Raw genomic sequence first — 20,778 nt, 5'->3', positions numbered from 1 at the left:
AAAAATTTTTATTTATTTATGATAGTCACAGAGAGAGAGAGGCAGAGACACAGGCAGAGGGAGAAGCAGGCTCCATGCACCGGGAGCCCGATGTGGGATTCAATCCCGGATCTCCAGGATCGCGCCCTGGGCCAAAGGCAGGCGCCAAACCGCTGCGCCACCCAGGGATCCCTTGGTATGCCATTTAAAGTGTACAGTGCACCGGCTTTTAGAATGTTCAGAGTCATGCTACTGTCACCACAATATAATTTTAGAACATCTTCGTCATCCCAAATGAAACCTTGTACCCATTAACAGCCACTCCCCATTCCTCCCAACTCAGCAGCCCTAAGCAACCCCTGATTTTCCTGTCTCTGAGGGGAATCCTACTTCGGTGTCCGACTTCTTTCACTCAGCATCATGCTTTTCCAGTTCATTCATGTCACAGTGTAAATTGGTATTCCATTTCTTTTTTGTGGCTGAATCCTATCTCACTCTGTGGCTAGACCACATTTATCCACTCAGTTGAGGAACACAGGCTGCTTCCACCCTTTCACTGTTAGGAATGATTTTGTTTTGGACATTTGTGTGCAAGTTTTTGTGTGGGCATATTTTCATCTCTCTGGGGTCTCTGCTTAGTTGGGGAATTTCTAGGTCATGTGGTAACCCTTTAAACCCTTTGAGGAACTGCCTGAATGTTTCCCGGAGTGATTTCATCATTCTCTATCCAAAACAGCCGCATGTGAGGGTTTCTGTTTGTCCACCTGCTTGCCAACACTTGTGAGTGTCTGGATTTGGTTCTAGCCCTCCTGGCAGGTGTGAAGTGCCATCTCAGTGTGGTTTGTGTTCTCGCCCTCCGATGCATTTTTATGAGTGCATTGCAGAGTATGTTCCTGGGCCTTCTGTCAAGGGAGGGGCCCAGGCGTAGCGGGTGTTGTGGGGAGCTGCAGACTGGGTGCTTGCCTTTGTGGCACTTAGAGCTTCAGATCTGTACAAAAAGATCTTCATTAGGGAAAAGGGTTAGCTTGTAACTGAATTCATTGGTGACTGCAGTGACTATAGGTCATCGACAGATCAGAAACCCAGGTAGAGGGGAACTAAGTTGGCAAGATTCACATTAAGGGTAGTGTAAAGACGTATTTTTGGAAGATGGATGTAATTTATCCCTTTTCTCCCCCCACCACACACGTTTAAAATTAATTAATTAATTAATTAATTAATTAATTAATTTTGCCCGATAGACTTAGCATAGCTGAAGATATGTGGAATGTACTTTGCCATTTTGCTAAACCTCTTCCTCCGTGGAATTGAAAACTGATTCCTTCCAATCTCAGAAGTAGACGGGGCTCTTGAAATCTCACACGTTCTCGGTGCTCTCCATTACTTCCCAAAATAAATTCTCAACTGGGGTTGATGGGAGTGGGCAGGCAAAATTGGCTGGACACCTTATTTTATTTCTTGTCTCCTATTTGCAATAGGTTTTCTTTGGGGGGAAATAGGGCTGTCCATGTTTTCAACCGTTTCTAAGATTTATACTTTGATTCAAAGAATGCCTGTTAGGAAGAGTGAGAAGTCATTTTTAGCCTCAAAAAAGTAGGGTTCTAAGTGGGTGAAATGGCATTGCTTGGCTCGACTTCTCTCGCATAGGCTGTGAATATATGGGGCCGCAAAGGCCAGAGCGGCGGCCCGGAGCGCGCGTTTGCAGTTACCAGGTGCCCGGGGCCGCGGCCTGTCCTTCCTTTCGGCCCCCACTGGGGTGCTGCGGGGGTGGCGGGAGGCCCCCAGGCCGGTCCTCGGTGCAGAAAGTACTGTTGGGCCGTCGGCTGGCTCGGACTAAAGGGTTCGGGGCGTTCTCCCGCAGGAGGCGGTGGCCCTTCCCCTGCAAAAGTGCCAGGTGGGCTTGCTGACGTGCATTTTGCTGCCCTCACCCCGGGGGGGTGCAGCCTGTGCTCCCTGCCGAGGGAGGCCGGTCCCCCGCCGAGCTGGCCGAACCTTCCAGGGCCTTCGGCAGAGGCCTCCACTGCACCCTCCGTGGCCCGGCGGGAGCGATGACGTCCCCGCAGGCGGGCGCCCCGGTGGGAGGCGGTGTCAGCAGCTCCGGGAGGGCCCCCCATCGCAGGAGCAGCGGCCAAGCCCCCCGGGGCGCCTCACGGTCCGTCCTTGCCTCGCGTGTTTAGGGGGCCAGCGCGTACATCCTGAACTACCTGATGTACATCCTGTGGGCCTTGCTGTTTGCGTTCCTGGCCGTCTCCCTGGTGCGCGTGTTCGCGCCCTACGCCTGCGGCTCGGGTATCCCGGAGGTGAGTGCTGCCCCCCTTGCTCTTGCGCCCGCACAAAGAGCAGCAAATGCTTCTGTGGCGCCTAGGGCCCAAGCCCAGGCCCGAGCACCTGCTACCTGTCAGCCCATTTGGCCCTTACAGCGAGCCTATGAGGTAGCTTCTACTTTTCACTTGATGGCTGAGGAAAGCGAAGCGCAGAGAGAGTACGTATCGCGCCCGACGTCACACAGCTGGCTAGCTGCAAGTTGAACGCAGCCATCTGGCTTCAGAACTTATGCTCTATATCCAGAAGCTGTGCCCTGTTGCTTCTCAGATGCTTAAATGCTTTGCAAACCGGGCATAACCCTGAGAGCCTGAGGAATCAGAGTTCATTAACCCTGTGCCTACATGGGGCACCTTAGAGGCCTGTCAGTGCTCCTGTGATGTAATGAGAGGCAAAGACCGTAACGGAGGTTTGTTGCTCAGAAAGTTTACTGATGAGTCAACTCTCTTATGAGTAAACTCCCTTGCCACGTTTAGCTTTGCTGGTGACAGGGTAATAGCAATGTTTAAAAAACTTAATTCCACATTCAAGGCTTGTGCTGTGAATACACCCCTGTGAGGTTAGAGTTCTTAGGTTTTTTTTAGCACTTTGATGTAAGCCGAGTGTGAGGGAAGTGACCTCATTGATCAAGAGGAATGCTTGAGATTAAACTTCAGACCTAAGAGGATCTACTGGTAGAATAATGGTAATTGAGCTAATTCCCTCAAAAGCCCAGGCAGTGAACATTTTTAGCCAGAAATAAGTCTAAAAGTTCTTATATTGGGGTGCCTGTTGGCCCACACTGTTAAGTGACTGACTCTTGGTTTTAGCTCAGGTCATGATCTCAGGGTAATGACATGGAGCCCCACACTAGCATGGAGTCTGTTTGGGACTCTCTTTCCCTCTCCCCTTTCTCCCTGTGTTCTCTCTCTCTCTCTCTCTAACAAATAAATAAATATTTCTTTAAACAAGTTCTATCACTATAATCAATGCAGTTCAGTTATCCTTCAAGCTGGTGCTTCAGAAGTGCCCCAGAGGTGGAGATGGCGAGTTGAAAGACGTGACCAGTTGTGGCGACAGACCTGCACGGGTTCCTGCTCCCCTGCACTCTTTGGTGGCTCTTGCCAACACTGCTGCTGTTCCGGGCAGTTCTTGGAAACAGCTGGAGTAACTGAAAGATTGTCAAAAGAAAAGCCCAACGTTGTCCTGATCCAGGAGAAAGAGAGAGAAGAATACATCATGCTGGCTTTTTGTTGGTTTGTATTAACATATTCCTGCAGGAACCCGACAGGCAGGCCACGGACCATCCTGTTTATACCTGTTCAACGGTGAAGAAACCTATACTGCCCAGTGCACGTGTGGACTGGTAGACGCTCGGGGCCCGTGCTGTGTGCGTGCTGTGTGTCCTGCACGCGGCCCTGCAGCCAGTGCCATTTTCGGCCTTCGCTCTGCCTTTCTCCCAGATGAGATTGTGCAAAAACAGACGTGAAATGTGCATCACGTCCAGGTTCTTCCCTGATGCGAGACTCACATGGGGACAAATATATGTTTTCAAAACAAGCATCATGGCACAACTGCCTGCGTCATATTTGGTACCAAAGACCCAAGGCATCCCGGGTGCTAAAAAGAGCAGACTCATGTTGGCCTCTCGGTTTTATGATCACACTGTCCGACAGTAGGCTTTTTTGGGACCCAGGCTGCCTTTCCAAAGTGAACAGGTGGCCAGTGGGAAATTGGAAAGTTTAAAGCATCGATAAAAGGGGTGATGGGCAATCCCATCTTCCCCTTCCAAGAACCAGAGACGCCTGGCTCAGCTTGTGGTCTTGTGGACGGACAGGCGGCCTGGGCGTGGGCTCTGTCTGTGAGGGGCTGCCTGGACTTGGTCTTCGTCCAAAGCAGGCATCTATTTGTGACAGCTGAACTCGGAAGGAGTTAAATCCCAAGTCGAGCATCACGTTTCCTGTGGCAAATGTGCAAGGCACACACTGGTGGGGATGAAACTCAGGAAAGCAGTAGCAAGTGAAAAAAGTGGCGAAAGAATGTATAAAGTATGATTCTGTTTATATAAAGTCCACAAACAGCCACAATGAATCCACATACTGTTTAGTGATACACACACACACACACACACACACACACATACACGTATGCTAAAAGTATGAAGAAAGGCAAGGAAATGATTGGGCTCAGGGAGGAGGAAGGTTCCAGTGAGGAAGCAAACACAGGGCTTTCATAGTTACTCTCCTCTCTGAAATGTGGTGGGTTCAGGAGTGCTTGTTTTATTAATATGTTTTTATGCTTTTAACTATATATATATATATATATTTCTCAATTTGTGAAAGAGTTCATAATCTTTTTTAAAAAAGATCTTATTTATTTGAGAGAGAGAGAGAGAGAGAGAGGGAGAGAGAGAATGATCAAATGATCAAAGGGAGGGGAGAGGGCCCGAGGAAGAGGGGGAGAGAGAAGTAGAGTCCCGGATGAGCAGGGAACCCAACACGGGGCTTGATCCCAGGACCCCGAGATTGTGACCTGAGCCGAAGGCAGATGCTTAACTGACTAAGCCACCCAGGCGCCCCACAGTAATCTTTTAAAATGCCAGGAACCCAATGGAGGTTTTATAAAGTTTTGGTTACTATGACTCAGTAGTAGCAAAAGTTTCACTATTATTATAGTGGAGCTTGAAATTCCTAACCTTAAGGGTGCAGTACCCACCCCAGCCCTTGGAGGAAGGGGCAGGAGTGAAAAGGACTCTGGTTCATGTGTAAAAAGAACCTTCTGGTCAAAACCCAGCTCACCATGTAAACTTCACTCAAAATGAGATATAGGGCCATTCTCCCTCATTAAAAAAAAAATATTTTATTTATTCATGAGAGACACTGAGAGGGAGAGGCAGAGACACAGGCAGAGGGAGAAGCAGGCTCCCTGCAGGGAGCCCGACTTGGGACTCCATCCCGGGACCCCAGAATCACGCCCTGGGCCGAAGGTAGGCGCTAACCCGCTGAGCCACCCAGTGGTTCTCCCTCATTTTAGCAAAGCTACTGGCTGAGCTATTTAGGAAGTAAGCTTCTCTTCGTCCGAGGTGATGTGCTCCGAGCTGCCGCATGGTGCGGTGTCCGCGGACTTAGGTGGTGGCACACTGTGGCACGCCGTGCAGGTTGCTCGTCCTCCCTAGCATTTGCTTCTGATACATTTTGATTGCTTAGGATGGACATTTTTTTAAACGCAAACTTAGAGAACATTTATTTTGTGTAATAAATGCTCTGTGTCGGCTCTATTTGAAAAGCACACACTAGTTCTTGGACGTGGGAGTTAGAGAGAAGCAGGCAAGGGCGTCCCGTCTCTCGCGCTGTTTGCTTTGTTGGTAGAACCACTGTTGATTCTATAAGAAATCATGTCCTCTGTTTTTTTTAATAAATATTTTATTTATTCATGAGAAACCCACAGAGAGAGGCAGAGGACAGGCAGAGGGAAAAGCAGGCTCCCCACAGGGAACCCGATGTGGGATTTGATCCCAGGACCCTATGATCACTCTCTGAGCCAAAGGCAGACACTCAACCACTGAGCCAGCCAGGTGCCCCAGAAATCATGTCCACTTAACACTTACTTTGAATTGATGTCGCAGTTCATGACAAAACGTGAACACTCTCGCAAATATTTATTTACCAGAAAGATTGTACAGTTAACACCAGCAAGTTGCAATCCCCCCCATACATCCCGTGAAAGCCCTGTATGATTCAGTCTCTATTAATTCATATTAAGCAAGTGATTAGGATTTGGCATTTACTTGGAATGAATTTGCTTTCTTTAGTCCCTAATTTGATCATGACAATTTTATAAAATCATTATAGAGAATTACAAAATACCTATTACATTGTTCAATTCACCACATGTCACGGCTGGCAGAGGCTCAGGTAATTTAGATGCTTGTAATCTTCTAAATGGTATTACGCTCTTAAACTGTACCCTAGGGTCCAAATCCACATTAACTAACTGACAAAAAATTATAGATAATTTTATTCGAGGCAACACAAAAGGGCAGGATTGTGTCAGGCATAATAAAACATCCCTTAAATAAAGGGATCTGAGATTCCCCCGAGCACGGGCTCAAATAGGCCAACTACCACTAGTTAAAGACCACTTTAACCACTGCTAGTTTGTCTGCCATTAGTGGAAGGCTAGTTCAAGAAACACTGTGTGACTATAAGCTAGAAGACTTCACTTGGGCTTTATAGGAAGGAGCCCCCCAACTTCTTCGGAAATGCGTGTCTGCACGCTCTCCTGCTTGGTCTTCCTCTGTGATTTATGCAGCAGATCTCTATCAAAAATGCTGGAGGTAAATGTGTTCCATTTATATATGTCTTTAAAATTTTGAGGATTAGATCACTTCACAACCCTCCCCAAATTGCCAAAGGTGACATGATGCTAGAGAGCGTTTTGGGGACCGTCCCGTAAATTTGGAAAAATTAGGAATCCCTTCAGGAATGGAGCGGTGGTTCTCCATGTGGGCTGTATTTTTGAATCAGCTCGGGAGGCTGTAACAATCCCCATGCCCAGGATACACCTCCGACCGATGGCATCAGATCTCCAGGGGAGAGCCAGTCCTCACGGGTGGATAATCTCCCAGGTGATTCCAGTGAGTGCCAAGGCCCGGAGAAAGGCTCGAGAAGGACTGAAATAGCTTTTTGAGAAATGGATTCCTTGGCGGAGCAGTGTCCAGTAGGTGCTTTGAAGATCTGCAAATATCGTGACACTGACAAGGGACAGCACTGTCCCGATCTGTGTTGGGCAAGGGGAAAACAGAACCTGACCAGATCTCACTGGCTGATTCACTGTAGGCTTGTAAATCGCCAGCTCACACCATAAACCTTCACTCCAGGGCAGCCAGTTACGGGAGAGGCTGCAGGTAAAGAGATTTTTATCCATCAGTGATGCTTCTGTATCCAAAGAACAGGGGTTTGGGGTCAAGAGGACTCCAATATGTGAAATCAACCGCTGAGATTGGCACCCAGTTGAATTCTAACAGCATAAGGCAAACTACACCTTTAGGAAGAACACTATTATTTGGCCTTTGTTTGGCCTTTACAAAAATGTGGCCCATCTGAAAATGGAGCAAGACGACTCTACCTGTAGCCAAAGTCCTTCTCAATACAGGAGGGCAGGATTCGACGGAAGGGAAGGAGTCGTCCTGGAGTCAGTCATCTTTACATCCCCTGGAGATGCACGATTAGAGTGTTGAGCATCTTCTTTTTCCAACATCGTGTTAAGAATATTTTCAAACATAGAGAAAAGTTGAAATAAGTGGACGGTAAGCTCCCATGCACCTGGCCTGCAGCAGGGGTCAGCAGACTTTTCCAGTAAAGGACAGGGAGTCACTATTTTAGGCTTTGTGGACAGAGAGCCAAAATCTAGCAACTATTCCCAGTAAAAGATTAGTAGTCTTGTTTACATATATTTAAAAATGCTAAAAGCACTCTTAGTTTGCAGGTCATATAAAAATAGGCAGTGGGCTGGATTTGGCCCGCGGGCCATAGTTTGCTGACCCCGACCTACCATTCAGGTGATATTTTGTTCTATTTGCTCTGTCATATAGCTAGCCAGCTTTCCGTCTCTTTATCTTGGACGTCCCTCAATAATCAAAAATTAAGTTAAAATCAATAGATTTGATGTCTCTCTTCAACACAACAGAGGGTACTGTGAACATGATAGAATGCCATGAAGAAAATGAGACCTTGATAATTGCTTTTTTGGTCCTTATGATCTCTTATTACTTTAGAAGGTTTTTAAAAAGGTAGGTAGATTGATTTTAGAGAGAGGGAGGGAATGTGGGAGTGGGGGTGGAAGGGCAGAGGGAGAGACAGAGAATCTTAAGCAGACTCCACGCTGAGCGCAGAGCCGGACTCGAGGCTCGATCCCATGACCCTGAGATCTGGGCCTGAGCTCAAATCAAGAGTCAGACGCTTAACGGACTGCACCATCCAGGCGCCCCTACTCTAGAAATTCTTAAGATTTCCTATGCATCGAATGGTTTTGAGTTACCATGAATATAAAATTATATGTTATTATAAATTCTCTTAGTATAACATTATAGCCAAACCTGAAACTAAGGTAGCCTCTCCTCTGCGGGATCGAGTGAGTCTAGTGCAGGGAGTTACCTTCCTCGCTGCGCATCGAAGCGGCTCACTCCCCCTCGTTCTCCATCCCCTGTTTCAGATAAAGACCATTTTGAGCGGCTTCATCATCAGGGGCTACTTGGGGAAGTGGACCCTGCTGATCAAGACCGTCACCCTGGTGCTGGTGGTGTCCTCGGGCCTGAGCCTTGGGAAGGAAGGGCCGCTGGTGCACGTGGCTTGCTGCTGTGGCAACTTCTTCAGCAGCCTTTTCTCCAAGTACAGCAAGAACGAGGGCAAGAGGCGTGAGGTGAGCAGGCTGCGCTCCCGAGTGTGGGATGGTCTCTTCTAGAAGCCCCTTCCGGCCCAGCCGCACGCAGGTTTGCTTGGCAGGGCTGGGGGCTCACACACAACACTCTGCCCTGCAGGTGCTCTCTGCCGCGGCCGCTGCTGGAGTCTCTGTTGCCTTTGGGGCTCCGATCGGGGGTGTGCTCTTCAGTCTTGAGGAGGTGAGAAGGGGCAGCGGGTGGGGGGGGTCCTGCTTGGGGGGTGCTGAAGAACACACGAAGGCCAGCCCAGCAGGAGGCCTCATCTCCAAGCCTCTAGGGACTGCTGAGATTCCTGCAGCTCATTAAGAAGCCACAATTTTCACTGTTAAATACAGTTTCAAGCATTGCTTTAAAAATTGCCAATATAATTTTTTTGGAAGGTTGAAGTCTCTCTTTCTCATAACCAACTTAATGAGGCATTTTTGGTTTTGGCAACCCGAGTGGATCTCTTCCAGGGGTCAGCAAATGTTCCCTGCAAAGGACCAGAGAGTAAATATCCTGGGCTCCGTGGCTCTTCCAGCCTCAGTTGGAACGACTCAGCCCTGTCGTTGTAGCGGGGAAGCGGCCACACACAGCGCTCGCATGAGTGGGCATGGCCACATGCCACTAAGGCTCCCTTATGGATGCCGGAGTGTGCATTTCGTGTCATTTTCACAGGTCCCAAAATACTGCTGCTCTTTCGAATATTTCAAATATCACAAAAATACTTCCCTTTTACCCCGAGCATTTAAACACGGAAAAACCATTCTTCGCTCATGTGCCATACAGATACATTTGCCGGGCCAGGGTTTTCCAACCCTTGACCTACTCTGTTGTCCATAGAATCATATGCAGAGGTTTATTTGCTTTTGGGAGGATCTTTGTGACATAAACAGAGTTATGAAATGTTTTCATTTCTCTTAAGAAAAACAGCTCAAACACATCTTGACTTGTATCTACTGCACTTTCAGACACAGAATCCTTTAAATGTCTTCGTTGGTGTGTGTTGGTTATAACGAACCCTAGCTTGAGGAAGTCAGTACTGCCCATCTTTGGTCCCAGGGTGACTGTCACACTCAAGCGCCAGTGGGTGGCTGCCAATGAGGGGCTGGGGCTCCGGGCAGCTCTTTCTTCAGCCGGTCTGATTGTCCACTTGTTGGTCCCAGGTCAGTTACTACTTTCCCTTGAAGACCTTGTGGAGGTCCTTTTTCGCGGCCCTGGTGGCAGCCTTCACGCTTCGATCCATCAATCCCTTTGGGAACAGCCGTCTTGTTCTCTTTTACGTGGAATATCACACGCCCTGGTATATGGCCGAGCTCTTCCCCTTCATCCTGCTTGGGGTCTTTGGAGGCTTGTGGGGAACCCTCTTCATCCGCTGCAACATCGCCTGGTGCAGGAGGCGCAAAACCACCAAGCTGGGGAAGTACCCGGTGCTGGAGGTCATCGTGGTGACCGCCATCACTGCCATCATCGCCTACCCCAATCCCTACACACGCCGGAGCACGAGCGAGCTCATTTCCGAGCTGTTCAATGACTGCGGGGCCCTCGAGTCCTCGCAGCTGTGTGACTACATCAATGACCCCAACATGACACGGCCAGTGGACGACATCCCCGACCGGCCGGCCGGCGTCGGGGTTTACACAGCCATGTGGCAGCTGGCCCTGGCGCTGATCTTCAAAATCGTCATCACCATCTTTACCTTTGGCATGAAGGTAAGTGAAGGGCAAAGGAAGATGCGGGGTGGGGGGCAACTCCTCTCCTTCTGGGGATAGCACCCTACTCGATGGGGACGGAAACTGGGACTGACCTTTACTGACCGTTCTCTCGTGCTGGGCACTTGCCATTCTTTTTAATCACCAAGAAGCACCACTTCGGATAGTCAACATGCTTGTGAAATAGATTTTAATCATTTTACAAGTGAAGAAGCTAAGGCTCAGAGTGTGTCATCCATGCAGAGACGCGTATAGCTTGAGGAATTTTCATAAAGCACGCGCTTGTATGGGGAGCACCCAGGACCAGAAGCAGAATATTTCAAACCCTGCAGAACCCCCTTACTGTTCCATTACTGTTGCTTTCTCTGTGCTACTTTTTTTAAAAAAAGATTTTACTTATTTATTTGAGACAGAGAAAGAGCAGAAGCAGGGAGGAAGGTCAGAAGGAGAGGGAGAAGCAGGCTCCCCGCCGAGCAGGGAGCCCAACGCGGGACTCGATCCCAGGACCTTGGGATCATGACCCGAGCCCAAGGCAGATGCTAAACTGATTGAGCCACCCAGGCGCCCCTGTGTGCTACTTTTATGATTTGTTTCTTTTAAAGTCTAAGAAACTGTGTACTTGAGTGTGTAATGGTCAATCACAAACCTGAGTTTTTGCCTGAAGAACAAGGTTGGGTGGACTTTATTAAACAGCCAATTGTCTCCGGTTTATCATCTCCTAGCAAAGGAATTATTCCTGTGTCTGAGGAAGATGCTAGCAGCCTCTTCTGGTGCCTGTTGAGAGAAGCCTACTTCACAGTTGCAGGGAGTTAAATGCCTGGGGATCAGGGGCCACTCAGAGAGGACGTTTCTTCTTCAGGAACATCCCAAAGTCTAGAACTCACACTTGAGGATCCAGACTTACCTGAAATTTGGTTAGGAATCCACTCCCATCCTCCCATGGATGACAGTCTTGGGAGGGAGCATAAAGGCAACTCCCAGTCAGGGTTGGCGGTCACGTGCAGTCCCCGTGAACACGGGGACTCAGGCATGTTCTGTAGCACACGTCCGATGACCAGATAAACTAAAACGCATTTGCACACACGCTACCACCAAGATCTTCTAGTTTCCATTGTCTAGTTCTTTGCTGCCTCCCACCTGGCTTGGAAATACTCAGAATAGTTTTTGGAAAGTGTACTTTGTAAAGGAAGCGGGAAGGGCCCCTGTCCCTCTGGCAGGTGTTCGGCCGCTGTGTCCTCACGGGGCCGTGGGCCGGTGAAAAGCTTCGGGAGGTGCCGGGCAGCTGCACCGAGCGGCTTTGTTTGACCCGGGACGGTCGCACGCCTTTCTTTTTCATTCTCATGCTGCGGCTTGACATTTAATTTTAAAAGCTAATCTGAATGACTCTCGCAAGGGGAGAGAGAAAGCGGTGAGCGTCTCAAGTGACAGATGCTCACTTTGAATGTTATTTGCAGCGGGGCTTATCATTCTTTAATCCCCAGCAGGAGAACCGGCCCGCTTTTGAAGGAGGGGAAATGAAAGTGTAGAATTGCATTCTGGCCCAGTCACAGTAGATAGGACTGACTGAATGGGCGAAGTCCCTTGTCCCTCTTTGTCGCAGCTGACTCCCCCTTGGGAAGCGTCGCGCCTCCTCCGGAGACCAGCAAAGTGCAAGCCTGTTGAGGGGGGCAGGGAACTGTTCACTGGGAGTGGGGACGTGGGCATGCGGACTCCTTCCCTCATACTTCTTTTCCTTGTGTGCCCCCCGGAGATCCCCTCGGGCCTCTTCATCCCCAGCATGGCCGTGGGAGCGATGGCAGGCCGGATGGTGGGAATCGGCGTGGAGCAGCTGGCTTACCATCACCACGACTGGATCGTCTTCAGGAACTGGTGCAGGCCCGGAGCGGACTGTGTCACCCCTGGACTTTATGCAATGGTGGGAGCCGCGGCCTGCCTAGGTATAGCCACGGCGGGGGGCGGAGGAGGGAGGGGGACAGGGCACGGTGGGGAGGGGCCGAAGCAAAGGCCCGCTCGGCCAAGCACACAGGCTGCTGCGCCTTAGGGCAGCAGTGAGGACGGCGACATGTACTCGGGTGGTGGCATTCTCAGGGTAGGCCAGGTTGTGTTGCTATCACAGGCAAGGCCCCAGGTCTCAGCGGCGCAACACACCGAGGCTTCTGTCTTGCTCATGATAGGCAGTCAATTCTCATTATTTGTGGAAATCATATTAGGGAATTTGCCTACTTGCCGACATGTATTTGTGACCCCTAAATCAATACTTGTGGTGCGTTTGTGGTCACCCTTGGGCATGCACAGAGAAGGGGAAAGTTCAAGTTGTCTTGCACGTACGTTCCCACCTCAGGGTGAACAAGGTAAAGGCCCCCCTTGTTTTAGTTCCTGTACCGTACACAGGTATCCTTCTCGTCGTCTATTTAGAGCCCCGTTTTGTTTTGCATTTCATTAATGATTTTGTTGTTTTAAATTGCCCCCAGCCGTAGTGCTGAAGTCTGGGATCCTAAGCACAGGAAGGCTGGGATGTGTCCTATGGAGAAAATAGGTGTGTCAGGGAAGTCTTCTCAGGCAGGAGTTACAGTGCAGTTGGCTGTGAGCTGGATGTTAATGAATCATCTACATGTATTAAGTAAGGTGTCTAAACAGAAGTACACATGAAATAAAGTTCCCTATTGATTGGTTGACAGCAACGTTGTTAGCAGAAGCTCGCAGAAACCTAACCTTATGTTTCCCCTAGGGCAGTGATTCAGTATTTGCTCATTCGGTGTTTGTGGCAACTCTGTAGATCGTGACTCCCACGAATGATGAGAATCAAGCCTGCATGTGTATGTGGGTCATTCGAGGCCCGGGGTGATGGAGCCTCCACCATCCTGCAGCTGCACTGTCTAGAATAGTGCTTTTTAACTGGGGGCAGTTGTGTCTCTCTGGAACCATGGGTGATGGAGGAGACATTTGTGGTTGTCACACCTATGGGGGGAGGTGGCAGTAGCATCTAGTGGGCGGTGTCCAGGGATGCTGCTAAACATCCCCTGGTACACAGAGCAGTCCCCACTGCAAAGAATGATCCAACCCCAATTGTTCCTAGTGCTGAGGTCGAGAAACTCCAGCTTAAGCTCCCTGGCAGATTAGTAGGAGTTGCTATGGATTCTTCGTTTAAATACCAAGGGACCCAAAGTTGGGCTCCTCTCCTGTCCATTAGCCACTAAGAATCTCTACGATTTTCCAGCTTATGGGGTTCTGGAAAAGAGCCACATTTGCTGTGTCAGGGACCAGCATAGCCCACATAGGATCCACTCACCAGAAAGCCAGACACGTGGTCTTGGGTGAATGGACAACCCAGTTGTCTTCTTACTGAAGAAGAGCCCCCCAGTCAGGTGTGGCTTACAGCCCTCTGAGGTGAGGCTGCATTTACCAGAGCCTGGCCAGCGTTCCAGAGGTCTGCCGTGGGCAACATGTAGGAGTGTCTCTTCGGAACAGGCGACTGGAGAATTTATAGCCAGCTTGTCCATTTCCACAAGTCGTGCCTTCTTGAGGGTCTGGACTTGAGTTTCAGAATTCCGTTTCCCTTTTCGGTTGCAGGTGGAGTTACCCGGATGACTGTGTCATTGGTGGTCATCATGTTTGAGTTGACGGGAGGTCTCGAGTACATTGTGCCCTTGATGGCGGCAGCCGTGACCAGCAAGTGGGTGGCCGATGCCTTCGGGAAAGAAGGCATCTACGAGGCTCATATCCACTTAAACGGGTACCCATTTCTGGACGTGAAGGACGAGTTCACCCACCGCACGCTGGCCACTGACGTCATGCGGCCACGGCGGGGAGAGCCCCCGCTGTCCGTGCTCACCCAGGACAGCATGACCGTGGAGGACGTGGAGACGCTCATCAAGGAGACCGACTACAACGGCTTCCCGGTGGTGGTCTCCAGGGACTCCGAGCGCCTCATTGGATTTGCCCAGAGGAGGGAACTGATTCTTGCCATAAGTGAGTAGAGAGGGGGAAGCCCATGCTGTGCTAAGAGGCGGACGGCAGCCTTGCCCACCCAACGCCCCCCCCACCAATTCTCAGAGAGGTTAGACTCCAGGGGTCAGAGGGCTTTAAGCCCGGGCTCTCATACTTTCGGGCATATTCATGTCCCCTGGGGACCTGGTGAAAAGGCAGATTCTGGTGCAGTAGGTTTGGCGAGGGCGCCGAGAGTCTGCCTTTCTCCCAAGCTCCCCATTCATGCTGGTGCTGCCGGTCCCCAGGTCACACCGAGGAGCGATGTCTAGGGAGAGACACACTTGGCTGCAAGGTGACCACTGCATTTGCACGCAGCCTCTGGGGCTCACCCCTGCTAGGTGGCCAGCTGCTGCCGCCACCTTTTTTTTTTTTTTTAAGATTTTATTTATTTGAGAGAGAGAGAGCACAAGGGGGGTGGGCGGCAGGGAGAGGGAGAAGCAGACTTCCCACTGAACGGGAAGCCCCACTGATGCAGGGCTCGGTCCAGGACCCCAGGATTATGACCTGAGCTGCAGGCAGACACTTCACCCACTGAGCAGCCCAGGCGCCCCTCGGCTGCTGCCTTTTTAGGGAGTTGTCAGGTGAAGCTGGGAAGGATAGAGGTGGGAGGGGCTGCGCCGATCCCGGTGAGCTGCTCTCAGAGAGGTTTTCAGGCAGTTCTTTGCCTCAGACGCCTCCCTGGGCTCCGCACGAGCCCTTCACTTCACTTGGTGGCACTGTTGTCCCATTCCGGTACTTAGAGGCCCGCGTGGGTCAGGGCCATGTGCTGCTTTTCCTGCGGGGTGCTAGCTGCAATGGGCTGGGCCGAGGGGCCGGCTGCTGAGTTAGGTGATGCCTAGGTGGGGTGTGCCAGAGACAGGCGGCTCGGAGAAGCACGCCTGTGGGCCCAGCAGCCGGGAGGCCCGCGCTGAAATGGAGGTGGGAGGTTGGATTCCCGAGATAAAGGCCCGGTGTGAGTCACATGGAGACCTAGGGAGAAGGACAGTGAGCCTCGGAGCCCCCCTTGGGGTGGAGTCCTGCCAGGGCTCCCGATGCCGCGGGGCAGGGGCCAGTGACACGCACCCATGGCGTGGCGCACAAATGCCATCCAGCTCAGCACGCCTGCCCCGGTGACTGCATCCCAGCACCTGATGGTGGGCTGGGCCCATGGCGCAGCTCACCTGTACACTTGATGGCTTTAGCACACGGATCCTGCTTCCAGAGGATTGAAGAAGTTTGCCAGTGGGACTGGCCGGGCCGTGACTGCCCAGTGCCCTCCTGGGAACACACCTTCACCAGAGGACCCTTTGCTTATCCCCGGCCCTTGGTTCATTATTTTTTTTTTTTATTTATTTATGATAGTCACGCACAGAGAGAGAGAGAGGCGGAGACATAGGCAGAGAGAGAAGCAGGCTCCATGCACCAGGAGCCCGATATGGGATTCGATCCCGGGTCTCCAGGATCGCACCCTGGGCCAAAGGCAGGCGCTAAACCGCTGCGCCACCCAGGGATCCCTGGTTCATTATTTCTAAGGCTCTTTCAACGTTTAAAAATCTCTTTGTGATGTTGAATATCTTTAAATATCTCTTATAAATATCTTTAGAGTATCTTCAGCAAAGGCTTTATAAAAGTAGGTTTGGATAAGCCGCGTCTCTAATTTTAGTTTGCGGCTCAAAGGTATTTACCTCCCTCAAAGCCACGCTGGGTTTATATTTTGGGCACGATAGCTCATTTGTGCTTACATGCTCAGTGATGCTCCTCTATTATAGGTACTGTCGCTTAACAGGTAGGTGCCTGTGGGCATAAATATTACCTTAAAAGTAACGAGACTTGTTTTAAGCTGTATGAGCAGGGTTGGGTTTGTTTTAAAATAATGTAATCAGCAGCCTTGAAAAATTTATTCAGTCTCTAAAATCTTTTAAGCAAAAGCTGAAATTTAAAAACTAAAGTAACATCACTGGATCCATTTCCTATTGTGCAGCTCCTGGCACACCTGCTAGGAGACAGCTTACTAATTTGGCTGAAACCCATTACTGTAATCAAGTGGGAAGCAGTAATTGTCATCAACCGGTTAGTGAAGAAATTTAAGCTTGCCGACGGAGCGCTCTCTTAGAAGCTATGTTTGGAATGTCTGAAGAGGCAACACGCCGTGTAAATAATACCTATACGCTTTCAATCAGACCGATAATAGTATAGAAGCTGTTGTTCACGTGGTTTGTGGAAAGGCAAGGAGTGTTTCACTCTGAGCAATCAGAGAAGCTGTTTTCCTGATCTATGGAAACAGAAGAGTCCCTGTACTCTGGTGGAGAAATGTGTGACCTGTATTTGCGGAATTATGGGGCCTCTCGTGAATAGAGAAATATGACTTTAGCACTTAGCTAGTGACTATCTCCTGCCAGTTTCATTTTCAGAGGAATTAGGAGCAAAGATTATAGGTAGGTCAAAGATCGTTTGAATAAGAACAGTAGAGGAGGTAAATAAGGGTTTTTCTTACACATCATGTTGAAACTGTAGCACCTGGGGCACCTGGGTGGCTCAGTCCGTTGAATGCCTGCCTTCGGCTCAAGTCATGATCTCAGGGTCCTGGATCGAGTCCCGAGTCGGGCTCCCTGCCCAGTGGTGAGTCTGCTTGTCCCTCTGCCTCTCCCCCCGCTTGTGCTCTCTCTCTCTCTCTCTCTCTCTCTCTCTCTGTCTCCAGCTCTCTCAAATAAATAAATGGAATCTAAAAAAACAATCATAGCAACTGCTCACATGAAGCTGAAAATGCTTTGTTATTTTCAAACCATGGGACGCTGAGCTGTAGCCAGTGTCCTTGTTAGCTGTTGGCCCCACCGAGGACACGTGGCCCACTTCCCCGTCACATACTGACACATGGGGCCGCGTGAGACCCATGTGCAAATTCCCAGTAAAAGGGACTTTACCTCTCGGTGCTATTTGCAAATATGAGGCTCTTTCTGTGCTCAGCGGGGCTCAGACTCTTCTAGTCTTGAATTCTGCAATTAGGTGAGGACGGGTTCAGAGAGGACTCAGCGGGAAGCCGCAAAGATGATTAAAGGGATGGAAAGTTAGAGTCACAGGCAAGAGTTAAGGGAACCCTCATTTTTTTTTCATCTGGTGGATGATTTAATGATGATTCTCCAGCATGTGGAAGATGCTTACTTGCAGAAAGAGATCTGTGTCCAGAACTGAACAAAGTGTCAGATCTGTTGGAAGGGCTATTTAGGGATAAAGTGGTTTCTTCCTGGGAGGGCTGTTCATGATTGCAGTAGGCCACGGAGAGCGGCGGTGTCATCTGTTGCTTTCTGCTGGGGCTTAAAACACATGTACAGAGGGGCTTCTCCACGCAGCAGCAAACTAACGTATCATAAAATCCTCTGGTTTTTCTTCTAAATAGTTTTCACTTTTTAATTTTTTAAAAAAATCACATCATCTTTGTACCGACCACCACTTAGTTGCTTTCGGTTTTCCATTTTAACCTTTTTGGTTAATGACGTCTGTTACATGGAAGCATTTTTGATGAACAGGATGATAGGTTATTATCTCTCTAAAGACGTGACTGATTACTCCGAAGTAGAGCTTCTCAGCTTTATCACTATTGACATTTGGAGCTGGATCATTCTTTGCTGTGAAGGCTGTCCTGGGCACCATAGGGTGTTTAGCAGCATCCCTGGTCTCTGACCACCAGGTGCTAGTAGCATCACCATCTCCCAGTTTTGACAACCAAAAATGTCTCCAGATAATTTCCAAGTGTCCACTAAGGATCAGCTGAGAACCAGTGCTCTAAAAGCATGGGAATAGCTTACTGAATGTGTGATTATTTCTAGTCTTAACATTTCCTGGTCTGTCATAGTTTGTGAAATTTACTTTACCAGCACTCATAGTTTGTGAAATTTGTAAGCACAAATTACCCTCCCTGTGCTTGGTGTTATCATCGTATTGTCCGCTAGACAGTGGAATGTACCTTAACAGGTACTCACAAAACGTACCTCATTTTTTAGGAGCTGTGGCCACTGATACTGGTTCTGGTAGAAGAGATAACAAACCTCCTGTGTTAAGAATAGCTTAATTGATCTTTTTTTTTTTTAAATTTATTTATTTATGATAGTCACACAGAGAGAGAGAGAGAGAGGCAGAGACATAGAGGGAGAAGCAGGCTCCATGCACCGGAAGCCCGACGTGGGATTCGATCCCGGGTCTGCAGGATTGCGCCCTGGGCCAAAGGCAGGCGCTAAACCGCTGCACCACCCAGGGATCCCCTTAATTGATCTTTAAAACAATTAAAAATACAATTTATTACATTTTTATTAATTTTTTTTATTTTGATTTATTTTTATTTTTAATTTTTCTTTAAAGATTTTATTTATTTATTCCTGAGAGACATGGAGAGAGAGGCAGAGACACAGGCAGAGGGAGAAGCAGGCTCCATGCAGGGAACCCAATGTGGGACTCGATCCCGGGACTCCAGGATCACGCCCTGAGCCAAAGGCAGGTGCCCAACCACTGAGCCATCCAGGCGTCCCTTTATTGTGTTTTTTAAAGCAATACATAGGGGCGCCTGGGTGGCTCAGAAGGTTGGGTGTCTGCCTTCAGCTTGGGTCATGATCTCAGGGTCCTGGGATTGAGTCCCATGTCACGGGCTCCCTGCTCAGCAGGAAGCTTACTTCTCCCTCTGCTCATCTTCTCTTTCTCTGTATCTCTCTGTCTCAAATGAATAAATCTTAAAAAATAAATAAATAAAATTAAATGAAAGTAATACATATTCCTAGAATATTGGGGAAATCAGAAGCAAAAAGGAAAATTAAAAAAGGCACATACTTTCTCAGCAGCATAGAAGGCCGTGGTTAATATTTAGTGCATTTCCTTATCTTTTGGGTCTTTTTTTATTAATTAATTTATTCATGAGAGACGGGGGGGCTGCGGAGACACAGGCAGAGGGAGAAGCAGGCTCCATGCAGGGAGCCCGATGTGGGACTTGATCCCAGGACTCTGGGATCACACCCGGAGCCAAAGGCAGACACTCATCACTGACCCACCCAGGCGTCCCATCTTTTGGGTCTTCTACATATGTAAACATTGGGCTTTTTAGGGGGTTTCTTTTCTAACATCGGCTTTCACGAGTCCCTAGGGCCTGGGAGTCTACACTCTTGTAGCCCTGGATCATCCCCAGGGTGAGGAGTCACTATTTCTTGTGTACCCGCCATGTGCTGGTCCTGTCCTAGTTGCTGGGCGAACAGGGGTGGCCCGAGCCAGTCTCTGCCCTCTGTGAGCATACATGCTGTAGTTTGTTGCAGACATTTGGGTGACTGATGAAGATTTCTTGTCCAAACCGGGAGTAGATGGTTCACCCTAGCAGAGGCAAAAAGCTTTCTTGTTGGTTCTTCCATTCATCAGGTTTTGGCCTGTGTGTAGCACCATGCCCCCCCCCCCGCCCCAACGTTTGAAGTGCTAAGAGAAGTCTAGATAGTAGAGTTCCAAAGTGGCCTAGCAGGGCCCTTCCAGAGAGAGAGCAGCAGTTGGCACTCTTGGAGTAGCAAGGAACATGGCTCACATATCTGGCTCTGGGCCCAGCTCATGCCTTCAATTCTTGTTCGGCAGTGAATAGCTCATGGGCTTTCCTTCCCAATGCGTCTTTTTCTTTTTTTTAAAGATTTTATTTATTTATTCACGAGAGAGACAGAGAGAGAGAGAGAGAGGGACAGAGACACAGGCAGAGGGAGAAGCAGGCTCCATGCAGGGAGCCCAACATGGGTCTCGATCCCAGGTCTCCAGGACCACGCCCTGGGCCGAAGGCAGGCACTAAACCACTGAGCCATCCAGGGATCCCCACCCCCCCCACCCCCCGCCAGTGCGTCTTATGTGAAATGGGCTCTGTTCTACATGGGAGGCAGAACCAAGCACACTGCCATTTAGTAGAACTGCTCACTCATTCTTTCACTTATTGATTGATTCATGCATGGTTTTGACGATCATCTGTTTTGTGCCTTCTGTATACCAGGCATTGTCCAGGCACTGGGAATGTACTGGTGAGCAGGAAATCACTGAACCAGCTGCTGTTAGAACCAGGGCTTCTAACCCAATCAGGAGATTCAGTGGAAATAGAAGGTTGTTATTTACTTCAACAAGTGGATTGACAGTTCACTAAGTTGTATTTGGTTTTACAAGGGGTTCAGCAAATCATGTGTCCAGTTCTTGATTGAGGTTCGTGGCTCGAGCCAGTCCTGATGTGGATTGATCCTTAATCCAGTTGATCCGATTGTTGAACTAGATGGGATTCCTGTTATGTGGGCCGTTTGGAGAATTGGTCAGTCTGTGCCAAACGAGCAGCACATTAAGTATGTGTCGATTGTTGTCTCCTCACCTTAGTGCTCCGCGCTGGAACCATTCTTGATTTAGGAGAGAAAT

General features: G+C 49.3%; 1 protein-coding gene across 3 annotated transcripts in view; it reads left to right on the top strand.

Annotated features, from left to right (window-relative positions):
* CLCN4 (chloride voltage-gated channel 4) overlaps window positions 1-20,778 on the top strand; it is a 69,297-nt gene that overhangs the window by 36,322 nt on the left and 12,197 nt on the right. For all 3 annotated transcript variants that reach the window (XM_072816923.1, XM_072816924.1, XM_072816925.1), the window contains 6 exons: window positions 2,157-2,279; window positions 8,494-8,700; window positions 8,819-8,899; window positions 9,865-10,410; window positions 12,161-12,347; window positions 13,981-14,379. In XM_072816923.1, the coding sequence (XP_072673024.1) occupies window positions 2,157-2,279; window positions 8,494-8,700; window positions 8,819-8,899; window positions 9,865-10,410; window positions 12,161-12,347; window positions 13,981-14,379 (1,543 nt within the window). The remainder of the gene's footprint in view (window positions 1-2,156; window positions 2,280-8,493; window positions 8,701-8,818; window positions 8,900-9,864; window positions 10,411-12,160; window positions 12,348-13,980; window positions 14,380-20,778) is intronic.

The sequence above is a fragment of the Canis lupus genome, chromosome X (assembly GCF_048164855.1).
Source record: "Canis lupus baileyi chromosome X, mCanLup2.hap1, whole genome shotgun sequence".
NCBI classification, from domain to species: domain Eukaryota; kingdom Metazoa; phylum Chordata; class Mammalia; order Carnivora; family Canidae; genus Canis; species Canis lupus.
Note: the sequence above shows the minus strand (reverse complement) of the source record. Positions and strands in the feature narration are given on the sequence as shown.